A 24532-nucleotide genomic window follows, 5' to 3' on the forward strand; every position below is an offset into this window, starting at 1 on the left:
GAAAACGGCAAGGACTTTATGATCCTCTTCAAATAAAAATTCTACAAGCTCCATGTAAAATCAAGCCATTATGAAGGAAAACAAGTCACCAGATACTTAAAACCTGTGGAAACCAGATTATACAAGAGAAGAGAAATTCTGGATAGAAACATTATTGAGATCATGAAGGCCTTATGGATTTATAACCTGATCAATGCATATGCCCATAAAAATGTACACATAAATGCACATTTGTTATACATCAGCATGTTAATTTTGCATAACTGAAGGAATGATTTACTCTGGTTCTATTTCAAAGGGTTCAGTCTCTCCCACTGGGGAAGCTAGGCTGGGGACAGGGGACAGCTTAGTTCAAGGCAACAGGAGCATATGGCAAAGGCTGTTCACAGGATGGTAAGAAGCAGAGAGGCAGCCAACACAACTAGGCCAGTGGTTCTCAACCTTCCCAACGCTGACAGCCTTTAATACGTTTCCTCATGTTGTAGTGATCCCTCCCAACCATCAAATGATTTGCTACTTCATGACTGTAATTTTGATACTATTATAAATTGTAATGTAAATATGTGATATACAACCCAAAGGGCTCACAGCTCACAGGTGGAGAGCCACTTAACTATGGGCTGGGTATAACCTTCAAAAGAATTGCTCCTAGTGACCAACTCCTGCCACCTGTGCCTCATGGCCTAAGGATCCTACCATCTGCCAAAATAGCACTACTATCTGGGAAGCAGATTTTTAAATCATGAGAGGCATTTCAGATCTAAACCATAAAATTCCATTCCTGGCTCCCAAAGGCTCACTGCCATCTTATGATGCAAAATGCATTTAGCGCCACTTCAACTGTCTTCAATCTCAACAGTTTCAATACTGTTCAGAAGCTCAAAGTTTCTTCTGAGAGCAAAGGTAAACACTTAACTGAGCCAAATAAACCCAAAAGAAGATTATGTAAGTCCAAACTACAATGGCGCAATGTAACCATTCCTATTTCAAAAGGGAAGAATTGGACCTTAGAAGGGAAGAATGGGAACAAAGGAGAGAAAAACAAAGCAATTGAATGGAAACCCTGTAGCCTCATTTCTGGTATCAGAAACACACACTGCCATCACTTGAGATCCAAAACACTTGAGTATTTCCTAAGGCCCTGTTATCTGAAGCCTGCATAGCCTCCATTGGACTGGTTCTAATTGGTCCTGGCAGTTTTCCTTGGCAGACATCCCATGTTCCCGCATGCAACATGCACTTCAGTCTTAACTTTGCAAGCTCCATGAATCTCCCTGTCAGAGGCGTCTGAGGAAACTGACCTTGGCCCACAGTAGTTAGCATCACAAGCTATTCTCTGGACTTGATGGAAGCCCTCACAACATTATAACTTCTGCCTGCCTGTAAAAGGAGCACTATGCCAATGGTATCAATGCTGCTAGTTCAAGCAGAACCGCAGTCTCCTTGGTTCACAATCGCAGTAGCCTGGACCCAGTAAAGCATCTCCCTAAGCAATTCTTTACAAAACCTTAGCAGCGCCCTTTAAAACTCCCATGAGTTTTAGTTGAACAGCCTGGAGCCTTCAAGGCATTTTTTCTATGCCCTAGCAATGGAATGCTTGGCTTCTTTTATGGTTCCCATTAGCAACTATGGCTGCTGTCTGCAACTCCAACACATTTGGTTTCTGGCAAAACTGTAGCTTTTGAATCTTCATGCTCTGCGTTATGCTGATGTTTCTTATAGTAAATCCTGCTGTAAGCAGCCAGAAATTATTATGTCACAGCCTGAATTCAGACCCATTTAAAATTTCAGGACACAAGATATGGGCAAATTATTTTCCAGAATGCAATACCAGTGGTCTTTGTCTTTGTTCTCATATATAAAGACTCTGTCTCTCAACTAATCAATGTCCATATTAATATTCAGCAATTGGACATCATGTCAGATCATGATGACAGGAATGATGGAGTACGTTTTAATTTATTCTTAGAACACTAACAACTGACCTGACCTTCAAAGTAACTTGTGGTCTAAAAACAAACTAAACACCCTCCTCCCAACAAACAAACCAAAAGCTGGCATTGAGGCAAAAAGCTGGGACTAAACACTCTGCTTTGTTCCACTAAAGGTCTTGGAAAGCAACATAAATAAGAAGTACTCTTTCCCACGACAGTACCCCCACTGAAACATGAATGGAGCTGCCTCAAACACTGTTCCAATCTATACAAACAGGGCCTATGGTAGTATTTTACCCACTTAAGGCTGTGAATAGAAACTCTTGATTAAAAGTACACGAAAAAAAAATCACCATAAGGCTTTTATTATTGCACGAAACATCAGGTTACTGGCTAGTGATCTTGGAGTATGGAAACAGCTACATGAATCGTGTGAGACAAAAGATTAAAAAAAGATAATCCTTCCTGAAGCCTCCAGATAAACCCAGACCAAGTCCTTTTAGGCAGAAAACAAACCAAAAGAAGGGATTAAGGTCATTTTCAGGGCACAGGCAACTGAGGCTTTCATTAGGGAAGGGGAGACTATGTTGGGGGGAATATGCACTCAATGCAAGTTGTTAGATGAGAGACACTTTTCAGGAGACATGATGGCAGTTAATTAGTTCTGGCAAGGGAGACAGGCTGTCTAGAACGTGCAGGGTCCCTTCAGTACATATTACACATGCCTGGAACTCATTTGGTACTCTGCCTCTCTGAAGACTGTATGAGGCTCTAGTCTGCGACAGTGAACAACAACGCAACACTTTGGGGATGTCTAAGGGTGTTTTCAAGCGCAGGTTTCCAGGATGTGATGTCTACCCCATGTTGAGGTATTTCCAACAATTTCTGCCTTTCTGTGACATTTTTGGTGTTAGAGTGGTTAGGTGGTGCTAGAGGGCTGTCTAAGATATGCCTCATTTGCTCTATTTAGAAGGTCTTTCTCCAGCATGAAGTAACTGATGCCGGGTGAGGGTAGAAACCTGGCTAAAAGATTTCCCACACTGGTCACACTCATACGGCCGCTCCCCAGTGTGGATTCTGCTGTGCTGAACAAGGTTGGTGGTTCGACTGAAGGTCTTCCCACATTCCCCACACGTGTAAGGCCGTTCTCCAGTGTGAACCCTCTGGTGTTTGACCAGATCCGCTCTCCGGCTAAAACATTTCCCACACTGATCACAGTTGTAAGGCTTTGCTTTAGTATGGATTTTCTGGTGTTCAGCTAGGTTGTAGCTCTCCCGGAAGAATTTCCCGCATTTGCCACACTCATACGGCCTTTCCCCAGTGTGAGTTCTCTGATGGCGATCAAGTCTGGATTTGTATTCAAAGGCTTTCCCACATTCCTCGCATTTATAAGGACTTTCTCCCGTGTGGACTCTCTGGTGTCTGACAAGGGTGGCCTTTTGCGTGTAGGATTTCCCGCACTGCTCGCACTCATAAAATTCTGTTGTGGTGTGAATCCTACGGTGTTCAATGAGGTAGAAGTATTGTTTAAAGAACTTACCACATTCCCTACATTCGTAAGGCCTTTCTGAAGTGTGGGTTCTCTGGTGTTTCATGAGGGTGGCTCTTTGCCGAAAGCAGAGGCCACACTCCCCACACTCATAAGGCTTTTCTCCAGTATGAATTTTGGAGTGTTTAATGAGGTTGGCACTTTGGCTGAAGGACTTCCCACACTCTTCACAGCGATAGGGCTTTTCCCCTGTGTGCACTCTCTGGTGAACAGTGAGAGTGGCTCTGTGACTAAAGGATTTCTCACACTGTCCGCATTCGTAAGGCTTGTGTGTAGTGTGGGTCCTCCGGTGCGTGATCAGGCTGACGACCTGTCTGAACAGTCTTCCGCAGTCACGGCATTCATATGGCCACTCTCCGGTGTGCGTTCTCTGGTGCCGGAGAAGACTAGAGTGGCACCCGAAGGCTTTCCCACACTCTACACACTCATAAGGTCTCTCTCCACTGTGAACTCTGCAGTGTTCGCTGAGGTTGGAGCTCTGACAGAAAGACTTTCCACATTCCCCACACGTATATGGTTTTTCTCCAGTATGACGTCTCTGGTGTATTCTCAGCGTGGCCTTTTGGCCAAAGAGTTTTCCACAGTCACGACACTCATATGGTCTTTTTTCAGTCTGGTCTGTCTGCGGTGGTACAAGTGTGTACTTGTTTAAGTCTTGCTTACGTTTGCTAGATCCAAACCCCTCCTTTTCACTGCAAACTCTCTGGTTCTCAAGAAGTCTGTGCTGGGGGCTGGAAGGTTTCTTATATTCATCCGACTTAGAATTATTTTTATTAGTGTGAAAAGCCTTTCCACACTTAATTTTGTTTGGATTCTCACCTTTGGGAAGGGCCTGGGGTTGGAGAAGATTCCACACAGCTGAGAAGTTTTCTCCAATCTTACTACAGATGAAAGGGTTCCCCGATACATGGAATATACAGTTCTTCACAAGGGAGTCCACATCTCTCTGTAACCAGTTCTTGGCTCTATGATGCTTCTGGTCCAGGAGGTTTGCACACACCTCAGTCAAATATGGTTTCTGCGCAGGTAGGTCATTCAGATGTAAAATGTCTTTCAGAACTGTGGCACAGATGTCAGAAGGATGAGTCTTCTGTGTGGGCAGGCCCTCCTTTGGAGTCCTGACCTGTGGTTTTTCAGCTGGTGAAACACTCGGTGCACAAGCAGCTTCTTCAGCCTCTGCTTCGTGCCAACAAACTGCAAGAACAGAGAACATATTCACTGTGGTTGGAATTACCAATTATGTTTTACATTCATTCTCCTTACTGAATTCATCATGAGGGGTGACTATATATTTTTATTTTAAATTCTATATGCTTAGCTTTATATCCAGACCATCTTATGATTAACAGGATACATGAGAAAAATATTTACCCCATCTTCTAGCTACTTTTATAAAATTTTATCAACCGGATAGAAAGGAAAAAGACATAAACCAATTTAATCTCTCAGAGCAAATCTCCCTCTTTGGCAGATATCTCTCTGAAAGACTAGCGAGTGTCCAGCAATCTGCTTGTAGCCAACTATCTGCAGGTTGGTTTTATTTTTGTGGTTGGTGGGGGAAAAAAGGAATATTATTTAAATGTTTTCATAAGAGAGGAGAGTAAAGACTAAAAGGCAGACAGCCAGTTCTTCCCTTATAGGCACTATCTAGATGTTAAATAGAAACATCTCTCCAATGTCTACTTCTTTAGTTCCTTTTTTTCCTTAAGATTTATTTTTGTCTATGTGTGGTGTACATAAGTGTGTCTGTGTATATGTGCACATGCATACAGGCCAGAGAGGATGTTAAATCTCCTGGAGCTGGTTTGTAGATTGTAAGCTGCCTGATGGGCATGGCAGGAGTCAAACTCTGGTTCTCTGCAAGAGTAGCAAGAACTCCTAATCATGAAATCCTCTCTCTCTTTTTCTCCCCCCCTTTTTTGGTCCTCCCTCTCTTTTTCTCTGTTTTTCTCCTAACCTTTTCATTCCTTTATAATGTGGGCAGGGAGGCCAATTCTTAATAGCTAGCATAAAACTTAATAATAAACACATAGCTCAGTGGCCATTAGAATAACCCAGATCCGACACTGCAAACCATGTCTGCAGAGTTTGTATATCCAAGAATAGACTTCTTTGCCCTAACCACCCCAGCCATATTCCAGACAAAAAGGCCCTGTCCTGGGGATGGAGAGATGTCTCAGTGGTTAAGAGTGAGCACTGCTCTTCCAAAAGACACAAGTTTGACTTCCATTTTCCACATTGGGTAGCTCAGAACCATCTCTAACTCTAGCTTCAAGAGCTGCAATTTTCTGGCCTGCACTCGAGTGCACATGATCTGTCGTCCAATCAGTCCTTTCCTTGCATTTGCATCCTCAGCACCTGCTGTTTCCTCACGACATCCTTGAACGATGCAGTGCACCCCCTCTCAGAAATAAAGCCCCTTTCAATAGCACTCACCTCTCCATGCTGCCATTCAGTCACCTCTAGAAATCAAAACCCATGGTGCGTATTAGCGGAAGTGCGACAGCAGGCAGGGCTGCTCATGTGGTCGAGCAGAGGCCATTTCCTGGATTACTACAGTTATTGCCTGAAGTACTGATTAACACGTGTTGCCCGACTGCCTTTCTGAGCACCGGCATGCACGCACTTTGGTAGGTACTTGTCTGTGCACTGTTCAACTTAGAACTGTAACGGGTCATATTGTTTGGCAAGTGTTAGGTTTTCTCCATGTATCTTTGGGTCTAAAGGTTGCAGGCCACTTGTGTGTCTCTGGGCCTGTTTGGTTCTGGGGACCAGAGAGTAAGGTAAGAACAGGATGGGCTGTAGTTGCAGGAATTTTCAGGGCTATTGGCTAGCTGATGGGGGAACGAAAGCTCCAGAAGAAACAATGTGAGGTATCCCTGGTTACAATTTAAAATGACAGAGGGTCCCACTCAACAGGTAGGCAGTGAAGGGTAGCATGGAGGACTTTGTTGGGTACTGAGCCTCAGTGGCATTCCCCACTGACTTTAAAACATACTTTATAGATGGTGGCAAAGGGGGTCATAAGGCCCCTAGTCAACATGGCTATTAAGTTACCACAAAACAAAGCTAAAGTGACCACTGTTCTTCCAGATACAGAGTCCAAGCATGTTATGTGAAAGTAGAACACCTTAGGAGCAGTCACCATTTCTATAGAGACTATACCTAACACGAGGAGCTCATCAAGTAAATATCTAAACAAAAGGTGCAGACCCCAGGTCTTCCCTACCTCCCAAGATCATCTGATGTGCGAAAAATGGAAACTAAAGAAACCAAAGGTTCAGAAATTAATAGCTCAAATTCCACAAACAGAAATCCAAACACAGATACACAGAAGTGGGGAATATTAAAAAAGAAAAAAAATGGTAGAAAATGATAGTACTATGATTACATATATAATATGTGTGTGTGTGTGGTGTGTGGTGTGTCTGTGGCGTGTGAGTGTGTGGTGTGTATGTGTGGTATGTGTGTATGTATGTTGTGTATATTTTAAAAGAAAATTCATCTCCGTACCCGAAGGCCTAGCTAGCTACAGACCAGTGTCCTCCTCAGATTGGCTTTGCCTAGCCTAGGATCAACCAAACAGCTCATGTACCAGTTCTATCTGGCCTTGCTCCATCCTGTAGATCCCATACTTGTACAATCAAAGGCAGGACAGAATCTCATATCAGACACAGAGCCAAAGAAATAAGTCCACGTGCCTAGATCACACTGAAAAAACAAAACATTATGAAAGGCCAAGACAGCATGTCTCCCATCAAAACCACTAGTCTGATAGAAATGTTCTTTAATGTGAATTACCTAGATGAATCCCAGGATCCAGAATTGTATGAGAGTATCACCATCAGGTGTGGTGGCACACTGCTGAGAGTCTGAGGTTAGCCTGGCCTACAAATACTGAGTTCCAGGACAGTCAGAGGTACATAGTGAGACCCTGTCTAAAAACAAACTAGGAAAACAAAAACCAAATCAAAATCATAAAATTTACCAAAGACTTCAAGGTGTTTAAAGAAAACTGAACTTCAATAGGATAACAATAAACACCTGAGTGATGTCTAAGAAAATACAAACACGTGGCTGAATGAAATCATAAACACAATTCAGGATTTGAAATCTGAATTTAGGAAAGAGACAGAAAACTCAAGATGAAATAAAGATGGAGTTGAAAAACTCAACAACACATCTAAAAAGCTAGCAAAAGCCTTACACATAGAATGGATCAAACAGAGGACCAAATATCAGATCTTGAAGATAACTCAAGAAATAGAAAGCTCAAGGAAAACCTTACAAATAGAATGGATAGCGTGGAAGGCAGAATACAGTGTTTTGAAGATGAAGCAGGAGAATTAGACTACAAAAACAATGATCATGGGAACATTGCAAAGCACAGGAAAGGAAAATGCAGGAACTCTAGGACACCATGAAAGGATCCATCCTTTGAATTTTATTTATTTTTTAATTTTTAAAATTTAGTTTTTTCAATCTTTTAGACAAAGATGAAGGAGAGGAATTTGTGGTCAATGGCATAGGCCAGATCTTCAACAAAATCCTAGAGAAACTTCCCTAAACTAAGAAAAGACACACTCATATAGATACAAAAGTACACAGAACACCAGGTAGACAAGACCAGAAAAGAACCTTCCCATGACATATAATAGTTAAAACACTAAATATATAGAATAAAGAAAGACTATTAAAATCTATGAGAAAACACACCAAGTTGCATATAAGGAAAAGCCATCCGAACAACAGCTGATTTCTCAATGGAGACTTTGAAAGCCAGAAGAGCCCAGAGCAATGTACTCCAAATTCTAAAAGATCATGACCAGCAACCTAGACTACATTACCTAGCAAAACTATATTTCATAGTTCAAGAAAGAAAAAGTTGAAGGAAAAAGAAGAACTTTCTCTGATACAAATAGGCTAAAAGAATTCATATCCAGTGGATCAACCCTAAACATAATGTGGGAAGCGATACTTTGGGAACAAACAGAGGAATAAGCATTGCCAAGACACAGCCAGCAAAAGAATGACTGTAATCAATGGACACCTTTAAATAAGTCTAACTAACAAGGGATTTAATTTTCCAATGGAATAGGCTGACTGAATGGATCAAGAAAAAAAAAAAATCCAGCCAGGCAAACACCTAGGAGGCAGAGGCAGGTTCCAGGTCAGCGTGGAACCAAGAAACTTCCTAAAATAGACTATATCCTGGACATAAAACAAATCTTAGCAAATTAAGAAAAACAGAAATAACTCCATATATCTTATGTGACCATAAAGTGATAAAACTTAAAACTAACAGCAAACAAATCTCTAGTAAGACCACAAATTCAATAGAATTCAATGCATTATTGAGTGTTGGACTGGCAGGAGAAGAAGAGAGAGAAAGAAAAAATTCCCAGAACTAAAGGAAAATGAAAACACAATACAACAAAAACCTCTGGGACACATTAAAAATAGTTCTAGGGCTGGAGAGATGGCTCAGACGTTAAGAGAACTGGCTGCTCTTCCAGAGATCCTGAGTTCAATTCCCAGCAACCACATGGCAGTTCACAGTCATCTATAATGGGATTTGATGCCCTCTTCTGGCATGCCAGCACATGTGCAGACAGAGCACTCATACCTAAGAAATACATAAATAAAATTAAAAGAATATATGCCCGCACGCTAAAAATAGCCCCATGAGAAAAGTGTACAGCTCTAAGTGACTGAATTAAAAATCAGAAATAGTTCAAATCAATGACTTAATGAAGGAACTCAAGATAATAATAATACTAAGAAATAATAAAAATCAGAAAGAAATTAACAATATAGAAATAAAGACAACACTACAAAGAATCACAGACCTTGGGCCACCTAAACAAAGGAAAGAGATGACCCAAATTAACAAAATCAGAAATGAACAGGGAAATAATATCACAGACACCAAAGAGACTTACATTACAAGCGAATACTTTAAAAACCTGCATTTAAGTGGGAACAGCTTTTTTAAAAAACAAACAAACAAACAAACAACAAACAAACAAACTGTGTGATCTATTTGAACTCCTAGATGAACTGAATCATTGGACATCAGTAGCTACCTGAGAAGAGAGAGGCTTGGTTCTTAGTGTTATGAAAACCTAGACACCATAACTACTTTCTTATTGGTTCGTATGTCAGTTACTTTCCATTGCTGTGAGTAAACACAATGACCAAGGCAATTTCTGAGAGGATTTATTACAGTTCCAGAGGCATAAGTGTCCATGGTGGCAGAGTGGAGGCATGGTGATGGAACAGGAGGCTGGGACATCTCAAACTGCAGGCAGTTGTTTCACACGACACACTTACATCAAAGCACTGTTAGACACAGTGCAGACTCCTGGCTTGATCTGAACACAACCTGGCTGTCATATCCTACATCAGCTCTCAGTCACGAGGAACAGGCAACTGTTGTGACCATTTTGGGATGTCCACCTTGTGAAAGAAATCAGCACTTTCTCCTAACCCCAAGTTGTTTAACTACGTAGGAGATAGATAATATAAGTCTTAAAGAAAGACAAGACAGATGAGTGATGGTTAATAAAAAAGATCAGTATTTTAGAGAGGTCTGGATAGAGGGTCTTGTACAACAGTCCTCAGTCCACATAAGCACTAAGAAGCATAACATATGAAATTCCTGAAAGGGACAGTTAGTTATCAGACACCAGGTAGAAGGGGAAAAAAACTTGGAGATAAAGGAATTATGGATATGAACATGGCCATCTGGCCAAGGAAAGGGCAATGTCACTTTAGAAGCTGTGGTTATTGTTAACTGTCAATTTAACACAGTCTCGGATGACCTGGAAAACGCCCACTGGCATGTCTGTAATACCTTAATCGAGGTGGATAAGCTGCCCGTTATGGGTGTCACCATTCCCTGGGCTTGGCAGTCCTAGACTGACTATGAATGAGAAAATAAGCTGAACACTGTCATGCATTAACTCACTGTTCTCTGCTCTCGACTGTCGGTGCGATGTGACTAGTTTTCTCAAACTGCTGTGACATCTCAGCCGTGATGGAGTATAATGTGGAATTGTTGAGTCTAAACAAAGCCTTTCTCCCTCATGTTGCTTTGGTCAAGATATTTTATCAAAGCCACAGAAAAGAAACATTACCCTGACGGTGGGACTTCTGCCACCCGGTGGCAGGTGTTAGGGCTGCTCAGGGCAGTGCCCATAGCTCAGCACTGATATGCATAACATACCTGCTGAGAGAATAGGGAAGTCAAGAGGCCTACAGCTTGATCGTGGAAAGGGCAGAGCTCTGGTTCTAGGAGGAGACAGATGGGAACCAAGACACAGGGGAGGTACGGGGCCTTACCTAGTGAGGATATCAGGGCAAAGTTCTCCAGCATCACATCGAGATACAGGAGCCTCTGCGTTTCATCCAGGAGCTCCCACTCTTCCTGGCAGAAGTACACAGCCACGTCTTCAAAGGTCATGCAGTCCTGTGATGGGGGCAAGTCCATCAATGAAAAACTTCTTTTAGGATTCCTAGTTTTCCTCCCTTTTCTTACTGTCCTCTTGAGAAGAAAGAAAGCCCAACACACAGACTCACCTGTGACCTCATTCCTAGATCACCATGACCTCCCAATGCACCCAGAGAAAGGTGAGGGGGGAGTAGCTATTGGACCTGCCAATAACAAGGCTACCAAAACTTCTTTTGAGGCTATGGGCCCTAAGGATTGGAGAAGGTGGAACATAAAATCACAGTGTGAGGGATTTAAATTTTTCTTTTTTTTTCTCCCTAAGCAACAGGCGGTCAGTTTTGACTCCTCTACACCAGCTCATTTTCCTTTGCACGTGGTGGGTCTCTCTGTGCTTGTCAAACCACAGAGAGCAGAAGGGGTTGGGGCGCCCACTCTTATCCCAGCCCGTCCACAGTTACTCATGCACTAAGGGAAGGGACCCTATTACAGCTGCTTCCTTGCTTACAAACTAGGTCACGGCAGGGACCTATTGCAATGGTTTCCTTGCTCATAGACAGAGGCTGAGACTCATTCGCTATTGAAAGGGTATGATTTACCTATCGACCAATAGAAAGGGGGTGTGCAGCTGGGGGTGGGGCACCCTGAACCCAGATAATTTCACACATGTTTAGAGATAATGGTACTCGGGTATGAATGTCCCCCTCCATGTACTTGAAGAGTCTGAGAAGCTTATCAGTAAACTTAGTTCTGTTCTGATCTCTTTTTCCTGTCTTTAACTCGTTAACTGACAGAGACAGCTCACAAAGTCTAGCTGGCCTGTCTTTGGTCAAGCAATTTTCCTAGGATTCCCCCACAAAACCAAGTAAGACATTGCCTGTCATCCAAATCCCAAGGCCTGCAGGTATCGAGCTAACATTTCCTACTGCTGTGTGTTTCTTCTTACTCCATACCTTTCCTATACAGCTCACCCCCACAGGCACCTGAAACCCCAGACCCTATACATACCAGAGGCATCTGCCTGGGCATTGTTTAGCAGAAGGTATCTAGAAAAAGCTTCCTAAATGGAAGTAAGAGACTTTCTAGTGTCAGGAGCTACTGTCATCTTTCTCAGTGCCTTTATGGGTGACTTTGTTACTTGCTCCAATGCTAGCCACCATTATGACCTGGGGAATGACAGGTTGGTTTCCCACTTGTGAGGCACTCAATGCCACCCCACCTCTCACAGGCTTCCTCTAACTAAACTCCACTGAATATCTACACAAGCCCTCCTCTCCAGAATACTTCCTAGATAAACATCTGTGCCCCCGACACCCCATCTGTCTGAAAGAACCTTCTCAGATACCCAAGGATCCCTCCTAACTGCTGGTGAGGCGTGTGTGTGTGTGTGTGTGTGTGTGTGTGTGTGTACACAGACACTCATACTAGCCATTGTGTGATGTTACCTCACTGATTCCAAGTTGGTTTTTTTATATTAATTTATTTGTTATATATACAATATTCTGTCTGTGTGTATGCCTGCAGGCCAGAAGAGGGCACCAGAACCCTTTACAGATGGTTATGAGCCACCATGTGGTTGCTGGGAATTGAACTCAGGACCTTTGGAAGAGCAGGCAATACTCTTAACCTCTGAGCCATCTCTCCAGCCCCCCACCCCCCAGTTGGTTTTTTTAACCTGAGGTGTGTTCCATGCTTCCTATGGAAGCCTTGGCCAGCTACTAGATCAGCTACATTCTCCCGTGGTTCCGACAGCTCCTCCACTCCCTTAGGTGTGCTAATAATGTTTATATCTCCAGCTAGATGCCGCTCAGTCATCAGATCTAGCCATGGCTCTCACCTTTTTTCTGCTAATGGCATTCCTATCAAGATCACGTTCCTTCTGGGCATGATGTGCACACTCATAGTCTAAGCACTTAGAAGGCTGAGGCAGGAGTAGTAGCTGACCCAAGGTGTTAAAAACAAACAAACAAAAACAAAACAGCCTTTAGAACATAAAGAAGTGAAGAACAAAAAATAAAATGAAAAAGACCCAATTCCATTTCCTAACTGAAAGTCAGGGAAAAATAAGCCTTCACCATTTGGGGTGTCTCTAGGACTAATCTTTCCCAGAGTTTCAGATTTGTATGACTAGCTAGCAGCTGACAACTCCACTACGGATTTTGAAATCTCAATATCCCTCTTTTGGTATTTATTTATTTAATAATTGTGTGAGTTTTCGTGTGTGTGAAACAGCATGCGGAGGTCAAGATAACTTAATGGAGTTGATCCACTGTCTTCCACTGTGTGTGTCCTGGGGGTAGTTAGTTCAAGTTCCCAGGTTTGGTGCTAAGCGCCTTTACCCACTGAGCTACCATGCTGGTCCTGTCTCTCTCTCTCTTCCTTAGGTTTATTCATTTATGAATTGTGGTGTGTGTGTGTGTGTGTGTGTTTGTGCGCGCGTGCGTGCACATATATGTGGGGGCAATCTGCAGGAGCCAGTTCTCTCCTTCTACCATGGAGGTTTTAGGGATTGAGTTCGGTCCTCTGGTTTGGTGGCAAGTGCCTTTACTTGCTGAGTTATCTTACCAACCACTCTGTCTTTCTCAGGTTCTCACCACGTAGTCCAGGCTGGCTTTGAACTTGTGGTCCTCTTGCCTCTGTCTTCCCAAGTGTTGAGATTACAGGGGTGCGCTTCCATGCTGGACTGTACAACCCACTCTTATGAAGTCCCACAAAATTGAACTCTACTACCAACTTGAGACAAGGAGTGGGACCACACTGGTGAGGTTTTGGAGCACTCCTCACTCACCTGTGTACAGACCATATGTGTTTCTGTGGGCCTCGTTATCTGTGGGAAGAAAGTTGTAAGAGTCAAGCACCACGGTACGGTTTCATGGGTTCAGGCCTTTCCGTGACCGCTGTCCAGTCCCAGATCTTTCTGACCTTTGTATGCCTAAACTATCTCTAAACCTTAGTGCACAAACGCCGAGCCAGCTATGGGGTTGCACAAAACTTAGCCTTCCCTAGGCTCCTTATGGATGGATCCCCTTCCAACTCGTTTTAGCTCTGTGCAGCTTTTGGAATATTCTGAATAGCCTCTGACCGCATTCATCTACCACTCAGTTCTGCCGGCTCCTAGGTCCCTGAGGACGTAAATAATACGCTCCACTTTGACATTTTTTAAAGCGAGAATGCTTCCAGCTCAAGTGTCCAAACATGATATTCCCCATACCAGTCAATCAATCTCCTTCTGGTCCCTCTCTCCCAAGCCTCATTATACTAGTTATGACAAATCGGGACCCTGCCCACAGGCTCGGTACTGTTCTGGATTCAGGGGTTTCTTCCAGCGGGGCGTGAGCTGAGCGGGGGTGGCGTGGGTGGGGGGCGCTCAACAGGCTCTAGGACTCCAGTGTCTGGGGGTGGGGGCGCCTAGCACGCCGCACTCACCTGAGCCGGGTGCTTCTGAGTCGCCATCGGACTCTGCTGATGTTGCTGGGGCCCGCACACGGCCATCACCGCGGCCGGTGGTCTCATCGGCCGTCACTGCGAGCCAGCTAGCTCTCTTACCTTGAGTCCAACTTGGCGATCTAAAAGCTCAGATTCCTTCAACAATCTACCCCTGGGAAGTTAAACCATGGACAGGACGCAATGTAGGAAGTCCCGCCCAGTGCCTGTCTGTCCTGCCAGTCTGAAACTACTGTCATTGGCTCAACATTTGCAACGCTCCTCTTGGCATTATGGGTAATGTAGTTCCTACTGCTCCAAAAGACAATGTCAACCCTTGGTCCATCCTTTGAAGTCTCTACTTATTTCTGACTACTTCTTCAGTAAAGGAAGAGTGGGGATTTTATTTGGGGAAACCTATACGTATTCATAACGTAAAAGCACGCCAGACGCTGGCATATCCATGACCATGTTTAGTGAAGGAATTTGTTGCTTCTTAACGAAAGATGATGGACATTGCGGTATGTTTTAAATAGAGGTAATTTAGCGCAAATTTAGAAATTAAAATGGCAGACGGGAAAACCTGTACACAGCCTTTTTGCAAGATTTTGTAAACCTCTCTTTGCCTTTTGAGTTAAGTATAGAGTAAGCCAAAGTAAAAATAAACAGCAAGAGATAGAGAAATATAAACACATCAGTTTGGAATCTGAAAACTCCCAGCCGAAATGGACAAGGCAGCCAGCTGGTGTTCCCAATGTGGAGGGTCCCAGGCATAGCAGTGTCTCCTCAGGTGACGATTTCGTCGGGAAAGAAAAGAACAAACACCACCACATCTGGCAGAAACTGGCAGGGAAGGCGAGACAGTGGCGGAGGTTTCTGCCTGAGCTTTCTCCACTAAGATGAGCATCCCAAGGCGGAACATATTTTTCTCACTGCATGAATTTATTTATTTATTATTTGTTTGTTTTTTTGAGACAAGGACTCACTTCATAACTCTGACTGTCCTGTAACTCAGTCTGTAAACCAGGCGGTTCTCGAACTCTTAGAGATTCTCCTGGCTCTGCCTCTGGAGTGCTGGGTTTCAAGGTGTGCACCATCATGCCTGGCCCATTGCAGGCATTTTCATATCAGGATAAACAGCGGTAGAGTCTGTTGGCAATGTTCACTTTCAAGCTGTTTTTTAAGGACACGTGACTAATTTTATTCTTGGGCTGTTTTAGCTCTTCCCTCCTCATCACAGAACTGGGAGAGGGAGCAATTCATCTCTAGACAAGGGGACTCAGAAAAACACTTTCATTGAGGAAGTGCTTTTTCTAGATTGGTTTTGAGGTGCTCATCAAAGAAAGATTCCATAGGATTGTGTGTGTGTGTGTGTGTGTGTGTATTACTGGAGATCAAACCCAGGACTTGCACATGTTAGGCATGCACTAAATCACTTAAAAAGAAAACAAAGAAAGAATAAAAATTAAATAAAATATAAAATGAAGTGACATTATTTAAAGAATAATTTGCAAACAATAAAATCATATTAAAATACCCTAAATGTATTGGAAATTATTTGGAAGTATCATAAAAAGAGAAATAAAAAATAGCATTTGAATATGAGAATGGGCTTTAATGTAAAGAAATCAGACATTGAAACAAGCTACGATATAGATCAATATAAAAAATTATGTTACATGAAGGCAGCCTGATGCAAAATGCAGCATGTTGTTTGATATCATTTCTACCAAATATATAGAAGTGAGCCAGGTGTGGTGGTGCATGGCTTTGATCTCATTCTCTGCCTCCTGAATTCTGGCAATAGAGACCGGGCCCAGCCCCACCAGTTTATTTTATTTTACTTTTGGACAAGGTCTCATGTAATGCAGGCCACCCTTGAACTTGCTATTTAGTCGAGGATCATCTTGAACTCCTTATCCTTCTGCTTCTAACTCGCAGGTGCTAGGACTAAAGATGTGTCACACTAAACCTTGCTCAATCCCATACTTTAGATGAGTGTAGTGCTAACATTTATGTTACATGTATTTTATAACAGTAAAAAGGTCACACACACATACACACACACATACACATACTCTATGCACAAATTAGAATTCCTGGGCTCCAGACAAAGTGGCAGGTAGAGATACTTGCATAAGTTATAACCCAGGAATCCCAAGTCTAAACTCTGATTCCTCCCATGTACTTCTGTGAAGGACCAGGAGCTCCTTGCCACCTCCTACGTTCCCAACTTTACCTACCCTTTTCTTTAAAAAAAATGAGATGGAAAAACAATGAATAAATTAATGGGTTTATCACTTTGTACTTCTCATGCTGACTGATCAGGTATTCGCAAATCATTTACTGATCCTATGATGGAGTTTGCAGCCCACCCCATGGCATTGAGCACAGGCCACAACAGTTATGGTCAGGATAACTTAATGGAGTTAATTATCCATAAGTCTTAATGATCGACTTAATGATCCACTGTCTTCCACTGTGTGTGTCCTGGGGTTAGTTAGTTCAAGTTCTCAGGGTTGGTGCTAAGTGCCTTTACCCACTGAGCTACCATGTTGGTCCTCTTTCTCTCTCTCCCTCCCCCTCTCTCTTCCTTAGGTTTATTCATTTATGAATTGTGGTGTGTGTGTGTGTGTGTGTGTCCCCAACTCATATCCCATGCTCATTCAGCAAGTATTTAATGCATACAGACTTCCCCTTTGTGAAAAACGATTTAAAAAAAAACATTAATTTATTTACTGTGTAGCCCTAGCTGGCCTGGAACTTACTGTGTAGACCAGGCTGACTCCCAACTCACAGAAATCTACCTACATCTGTATCCTGAGTGATGAGATTAAAATATTGTGCTACCACTTTCAGCGACAAGTGAACTTTATAAGGTATCTCTGGGACAATTGTCAGATAAATTTGGAAAGACAGACTATAAAGAAGCAGTTGGTTTGAATGCACTAATAGTAGACCCAAAGTACCCTAAATGTGTCAGGGCCACATTAAGGAAAAGAAATTAAGAAGCATTTTCCCTAGGCATTTTTAATTAATTAGCTAATTAATTAATTTTATGTATCAACCACAGTTTACCCCCCCTTCTCCTGTTCCCTCCCCCCACCTTCATCCTACCCCCCTATCCATCCACTCCCCTTCCTTCACCATTCAGAAGAGGTAAGGCCTCTCTTGGGAGTCAACAAAGCATGGCACATCAAGTTGAGGTAGGACCAAGCTGCTCCCCATTACATCAAGGCTAGGCAAGGCATCCCACCATAGGGAATAGGTTACAAAGAGTCAACTCATGCATTGAGTACAGATCCTGGCACTATTGCTAGGAAACCCCACAAAAGACCAAACTACACAACTGTTACCAGAAGCAGAAGGCCTAGGTTGGTCCCATTCTGGCTCACTAGCAGTCAGTCCAGGATCCACGAGCTCCAATAAGGTCAGGTCAGCTGTCTCTGTGGCTTTCTCCATCATGATCTTGACCCCCCCTTGCTCATATAATCCCTCCTCCCTCTCTTCAATTGGACTCCTGGGGCTTGGCCCAAAGCTTGGCTGAGGATCTCTGCATCTGCTTCCATCAGTTACTGGATAAAGGCTCTCTGATGACAATTAGGGTAGTCACCAATCTGATTACAGTGGATGGCCAATTCTGCCATCCTCTCCACTATTGCTAGGAGTCTAGCTGGGGTCATTCTTGTGGGTTCCTGAGAGTTTCCCTGGCACCAGGTTTCTCCCTAACTCCATGATGGCCCCCTATATCAACATATCTCTTTCATTACTCCCTCCCTCCATATCTTCCCCACCTTGACCATCTTGATCTCTCCTGTTCCCATTCCCCCATCTCTTCCACCCTATCCCTCCATCTCCAGTTTACCAGAGCAACTCATCTATTTCCTCTTCCCAGGGAGATACATGTATCCCTCTTAGGGTCCTTCTTGTTACCTAGTTTCTCTGGGGCTGAGGATTGTTAGCCTGATTATCCTTTCCTTTATATCTAATATCTACTTATGAATGAGTGCATGCCATGTTTGTCTTTCTGGGTCTCACTCAGGAAGATCTTTATTTAGTTACATCATTTGCCTGAAAATTTCACGAAGTCATTGTTTTCTCCAATGAGTAACATTCTTTTGTGTATACGCACCACATTTTCTTCATCCATTCTTCAATTGAGGGGCATCTAGGTTATTTCCAGATTCTGATTATTTTGAATAATGTTTCTATGAACATAGTTGAGCAAGTGTCCTTGTGGGCTATGAGCCCAAGTGTAGTATTGTTGTGTCTTGAGGTTGATTGATTCCCAATTTTCTGAAAAACCGTCATACTGATTTCCAAAGTGGTTGTACAAGTTTGCATTTCCACGAGCAGTGGATGAGTGTTCCCCTTACTCCACATCCTCTCCACATCATTTATGTCTTTGATCTTAGCCATTCTGACAGATGTAATACATATCTCAGAGTCATTTTGATTTGCATTTCCCTGATAGCTAGTGATGATGAACAATTCTTCAAGTGTATTTTGGCCATTTGATATTCTTCTGTTGAGAATTCTCTTTTTAAATTTTTGCTCCATTTTTTCAATGGGATTATTTGGTATTTTTATGTCTAATTTCTTGAGTTCTTTATATAGTTTGGATATCAGTCCTCCATCTGATGTAAGGTTGATGAAGAGCTTTTTCCATTCTGTAGGCTTCTGTTTGTCTTATAGTGTCCTTTGTTTTACAGAAGTTTTTCAGCTTTAGGAGGTTCCATTTATTAATTGTTGATATTGTCTGTGTTACTGGTGTCATATTTAGAAAATAGTCTTCTGTGCCACATATCTGCTTCTGCAGCAATATCAAGCTGTTTTCATTACTATGGCTCTATAGTAAATTGAAGTCAGCGATGATGATGCTTCCAGAAGTTCCTTTATACTATAGGATTGTTTCAGTTGTCTGTTTTTTTCCATATGAAGTTGGGTATTGTTCTTTTGAGGTGACAAATTGTGTTGGGATTTTGATGGGACTGCATTGAATCTGTAGATTGCTTTTGGTAAGATTGCCATTTTTATTATGTTGATTCTACTTATCCAAGAGCATGGGAGATCTTTCCATTTTCTGATCTCTTTCCCAATTTCTTTTTTCAAAGACTTAAAATTCTTGTCATATAGGTCTTTCACTTGTTTGACTAGTTACCCCAAGATATTTTATATAATTTGTGGCTATTGTAAAGGGTATTGTTTCTCTGATTTCTTTCTCAGCTTATTTATCATTTATATGTACGGGGGGATACTTTTTTTTGAGTTAATCTTGTATCCAGCCTTTTTACTGAAGGTGTTTATTAGCTGTAGGAGTTCCCTGTAGAATTTTTGCAGTCAGTTATGTATGCAACCATATCTTCAAATAGTGAAATTTCGACTTTTGCAAATTTGCAAATTGCAATTTGTGTCCCCTTGATCTCCTTTTGCTGCCTTATTGCTCTATATAGAATCTTGAGTACTATATCAAATAAATATTGAGAGACTGGACAGCCTTGTCTTGTCCCAGATTTTAGTGGGATCCCTGTGAGTTTCTCACCCTTTAATTTGACGCTGACTGTCGGCTTGCTGTATATTGCCTTTATAATGCTTATGTATGTTCCTTGTATCCCTGTTCTCTCCAGAACCTTTATCGTGAAAGGGTGTTGGATTTTGCCAAAAGTTTTTTCAGCATCTAATGAAATAATTATGTTTTTTTTCTTTCAGTTTGTTTATATGGTCGATTACATTGACAGATTTTCATATGTTGAACCATATCCTGAATCTCTGGGATGAAGCCTACTTGATCATGGTGGATGAATTTTTTTGATGTGTTTTTGGGTTCAGTTTGCCAGTATTTTATTGAGTAATTTTGCATCAATGTTTGTGAGTGTGATTGGTCTGTAATTCTCTTTCTTTGTTGTATCTTTGTTTGGTTAGGTATCAGGGTAACTGTGGCATCATAAAAAAGATTTGACAATATTTCTTCTATTTCTATTGTGTGAAACACCTTGAGAAGTATTGGTATTATCTCCTCTTTGAAATTCTATTATAATTCTGTGCTGAAGCCATCTGGCCCTGGGTTTTTTTTCTCAGTGGGAGACTTTTAATGAGTATTTATATTTCCTTAAGGGTTATACATCTATTTAAATCATTTGTCTTGATTTAATTTTGGTATGTGGTATCTATCTAGAAAGTTATCCATTTCTTTGATATTTTCCAGTTTTGTGGATAATAGGTTTTTGGAGTATGACCTAATGATTCTCTGGGCTTCCTCCTTGTCTGTTTATGTCCCTCTTTTTGTTTCTGATTTTGTTAATTTGGATATTCTCCCTCTGCCTTTTGGTTAGTTAGTTAAGGGTTTATCTTGTCAATTTTCTCAAAGAACCAACTCTTTTTTTAAATTGATTCTTTGTATTGTTCTCTTTTCCCCCCTGTTTTTATTGATTTCAGTCCTGAGTTTGATTATTTCCTGCCATCTACTGCTCCTTAGTGATCTAACTTTTTTTTTGGGACAGGGTTTCTCTGTAGCTTTGGAATCTGTCCTGGAACTAGCTCTTGCACACCAGGCTGGCTTCGAACTCACAGAGATCTGCTTGCTTCTGCCTCCTGAGTGCTGGGATTAAAGGCATGCACCGCCAGGCTTGTGATTTCACTTCTTTTTATTCTAGATTTTTCACATGTGCTGTTACATCACTGGCGTGAGGTTTCTCCAAATTCTTTATGTATGTAGGCATTTAGTGCTGTGAACTTTCCTCTTAGCACTGCTTTCATTGTGCCCAATAAGTTTGGGTATATTGTGCATTCATTTTTATTGAATTCTAGGAAGTCTTTAATTTATTTTTTATTTCTTCCTTGACCCAGTGGTGCTTCAGTTGAGAGTTGTTCAGTTTCCGTGAGTTTGTAGGCTTTCAATAGTTTGTGTTTTTGTTGAACTCTACCTTTTGCCCATGGTGGTTCAATAAGATACAATGGTTATTACAATTTTTTTATATCTGTTGAGATTTGGTTTATGACTGAATATTTGGTCAGTTTTAGGGAAGGTTCCATGAGGTGCTGAGAAGTAGGTACATTCCTTTGTGTTTGGGTGAAATGTTCTGTATATGTCTATTAAATCCATTTGAGTCATACATTTGTTAGTTCCCTTGTTTCTCTGTTAAGTTTCTGTCTGGAAGACCTGTCCATTAGTGAGAGTGGGGTGTTGAAGTCTCCCACTATTACTGTGTGTGGTTTGATGTGTGATTTAAGCTGTAGTAATGATTCTTTTAGAAATGTGGGTGCCCTTATATTTGGAGCATAGACATTCAGGATTGAGACTGCTTGATGGATTTTTCCTTTGATGAGGAGGAAGAAGGCAGTGAGACAGATGCCATGGAGCCAGCCACCAGGTCAGACATGTTTAATTTCCCGGTAAGCCACTACCTCATGGTGCTTCACAGATTTTTAGAAATGGGTTAATCAAGATGTGAGAGCTATCCAATAAGAGGCTGAAACTAATGGGTCAGGCAGTGTTTAAAAGAATACAATTTATGTGTTGCTATTTTGGGTGTAAAGCTAGCTGTGCGGGAGCCGTGTGGGACGAAAAGCAGGCCTGCCCGGAGCTCTCACTACATCTATATATCTAGAAAATCTAACTAACATGACTACAAGATTGACTATTATTGATGATTATTTATTAACAACCTATCTTTCCTAATTAAACATTACATTTTTAAATGAACTACACAATCACAATACCTTAATCAATATCAGAAATACGTATACATATAACAAAATTGACCTTAAAATCCATACCAATGCAAATTATTCATATCTATGTCAATAGTGGATGATTTTTTTGATGTGTTCTTGGATTTGATTGCCAGTATTTTATTAGTAATTTTCATCAGTGTTTGTGAGGGCGATTGGTCTGTAATTCTCTTTCTTGGTTGAATCTTTGTGTGGTTTTGGTGTCAGGGTAGCTGTAGCCTCATAAGAAGAGTTTGACAATGTCCTTTCTGTTTCTATTATGTGGAACATTTGAAGAGAATAGGTATTAGGTCTTCTTGGCAGTTCTGGTAGAATTCTGCATTAAAACCATCTGACCCTGGACTGTTTTTGGTTGGGAGGTTTTTGATGACAGCGTCTATTTCCTCATGACTTATAGGTCGATTTAAATTGCACACCTGGTCTTGATTTAATTTTGGTATATGGTATTTATCTAAAAAATTGTCCATTTCTTTTACATTTTCCAATTTTGTGGAGTACAGGTTTTTGTAGTATGACCTAATGATTCTCTGAATTTCCTCAGTGTCTGTTGTTATGTCCCCTTTTTAATTTCTGATTTTGTTAATTTGGATGTTCTCTTGCTGCCTTTTGATTAGTTTGGATAAAGATTTGTCTATCTTGTTGATTTTCTCAAAGAACCGGCTCTTTGTTTCATTGATTCTTTGAATTGTTTTCTTCATTTTTATTTTGTTGATTTCTGCCCTCAATATGCTTACTTCCTGTCTTCTACTCCTCCTGGGTGAGTCTGCTACTTTTTGTTCTAGAGCTTTCAGTTGTGCTGTTAAGTCACTAGTGTGAGCTTCCTCCGTGTTCTTTATGTGGGCACTTAGTGCTATGAACTTTCCTCTTAGCATTGTTTTTATAGTTTCCCATAGGTTTGGATATGCTTTTTCTTGGCTTCCTTTAATGAATTTATTGATTTATTCCTATTTTTGTTTGTCTTTTCTTCTACTTTTTTTTTGAGACAAGGTTTCTCTGTAGCATTTGGGCCTGTTCTAGAACTATCTCTTGTAGACCAGGTTGGTCTTGAACTCAGAGGCAGGTATTTCACCTGCTTGCAGACTGGTGGGGACTTCCATCCCTGCATACTTAACCAAGAGTAAGACCATATTTGAATTCTTTATTTTTGTTTCACTGTGCCTTCCATCATTCTCTGTCTGTCTGTTGTGTAAGTCTGAATCAGTACCTACTGGACTGAGACGTTGTGCATCTGCCTGGACTGGTCTCTGTGTTTCTGTGTCTGCCTCACAAAAGACTTTTCTCTGCATTAATTGAACAGCATGGAAGCTTCACATGGAGGAAGAAATGAGGGATACTATATAGGAATCTTTAAAAGAATTTAGATGGGAGTAAGTCACCTACTCCAACAGCCTCCAACTGAGTGAGATAACAAACAGTGTTTTAAACATCTCTGCACACAGACTGACCTATAATCATGTCATTTTCAACATTTTTGGTGGATATTTGTTTCATAAGGTTGCTTTCAAACTGCTTGCTGCTTTCATCATTTATTACCGTAACATACATACTCACATGCATTACACTTGGGTCAGGGGCACAGAAAACTACATGTTTTAGAATTAAAGCTATGCATTAGCTTAGGTTGTAAAAGCTGATTATGTGGAAAATCCAAGGTAAGTAATGTTGGTTGTTGCACTGTTCTCTTAAAGGCAGGTTTAAAAAACAGGCCGAGTGCCCAGTGGGATAACAGTTCAAATCTTAATGGATTGATGTGCATTAATTCTGGCCGGGAGGTCCAACAAAACTTCCAGTCTCATAGGATGTAAAGGTATGGAATGCAATGTCAATCATGCATCTCTGCAGTATGGTGGACTTCTTACTTCACCCTTTGCCTCTGTTCTTGCTCCCTAGAATACAATGCCCATCTGCTTCTCCTACCTGGACTCTCAGCCTCTGACATCACAGTAGAAAAGAATCACTTCACACTTCTAACTGCCCCTCTGCGATGCTCATTACTCAGTGAAAAGTTTTTCTTGCTTATTGATGAGAAAGGTGATGTCAACTCCCTTGACCTAAATGTCATTGTTCCTCATTGTGACATGATTCTGTCATCCCTCTTGGGGGAAGGGCACAGAGAAATTCAACCTTCAGCTCTGGGCAGGCTATCAACTTTGTAGCCATTATTAGGGTTTTAGGTCCCATTGGCCTCTGAGTATACATCTAGCAACCAGCATCACAGAAGAATCCTACCTACACAGGTGAGTTGCTTTCCTTCAGGTATCCAGTCTGCAGAAGCTAGGACAGTGTCTGGAAGGTGGGTGAGTGCCAACTTCTGGACTGATCCTCCTCTTTCAATGAACAGCTTCTGTATGGATTAAATGCTCCTAATGGGAAGGAAGATAAGCCCCAAACCCGAACCCAACATGATTTGATGGAGGCTGGAGCTGAGATACTGTTCTGGATTTC

The 24532-nt window shown here is 41.6% G+C and overlaps 1 protein-coding gene across 5 annotated transcripts; it reads right to left on the reverse strand.

Annotated features, from left to right (window-relative positions):
- Positions 1-2278: 2278 nt before the first annotated feature.
- LOC119821477 (zinc finger protein 883-like) lies at positions 2279-14549 on the reverse strand. 5 transcript variants are annotated; one of them, XM_038340523.1, is made up of 4 exons: positions 14480-14549; positions 13722-13760; positions 10828-10954; positions 2279-4677 (listed from the first exon to the last, which is right to left on the reverse strand). In XM_038340523.1, exons 2-4 carry the CDS (start codon positions 13734-13736, stop codon positions 2897-2899), a joined length of 1923 nt encoding a protein of 640 aa, XP_038196451.1. In that variant the 5' UTR covers positions 13737-13760; positions 14480-14549; the 3' UTR covers positions 2279-2896. The 5 variants fall into 5 exon arrangements, with proteins under 5 accessions (XP_038196451.1, XP_038196450.1, XP_038196453.1 ...); XM_038340522.1 differs by having other exon boundaries at positions 14360-14543; XM_038340525.2 differs by having other exon boundaries at positions 13528-13760; positions 14360-14543.
- Between the last annotated feature and the right edge of the window lie 9983 nt (positions 14550-24532).

The sequence above is a fragment of the Arvicola amphibius genome, chromosome 8, assembly GCF_903992535.2.
Source record: "Arvicola amphibius chromosome 8, mArvAmp1.2, whole genome shotgun sequence".
NCBI classification, from domain to species: domain Eukaryota; kingdom Metazoa; phylum Chordata; class Mammalia; order Rodentia; family Cricetidae; genus Arvicola; species Arvicola amphibius.

Coding starts and splice junctions, on each gene's coding strand:
- LOC119821477 (XM_038340522.1), bottom strand. CDS start 14,446: ATGAGACCACCGGCCGCGGTGATGGCCGTGTGCGGGCCCCAGCAACAT. Junction 13,761..14,359: donor CTCAGAAGCACCCGGCTCAG/GTGAGTGCGGCG, acceptor TTCTTCCCACAG/ATAACGAGGCCCACAGAAAC. Junction 10,955..13,721: donor CACATATGGTCTGTACACAG/GTGAGTGAGGAG, acceptor CCCCCATCACAG/GACTGCATGACCTTTGAAGA.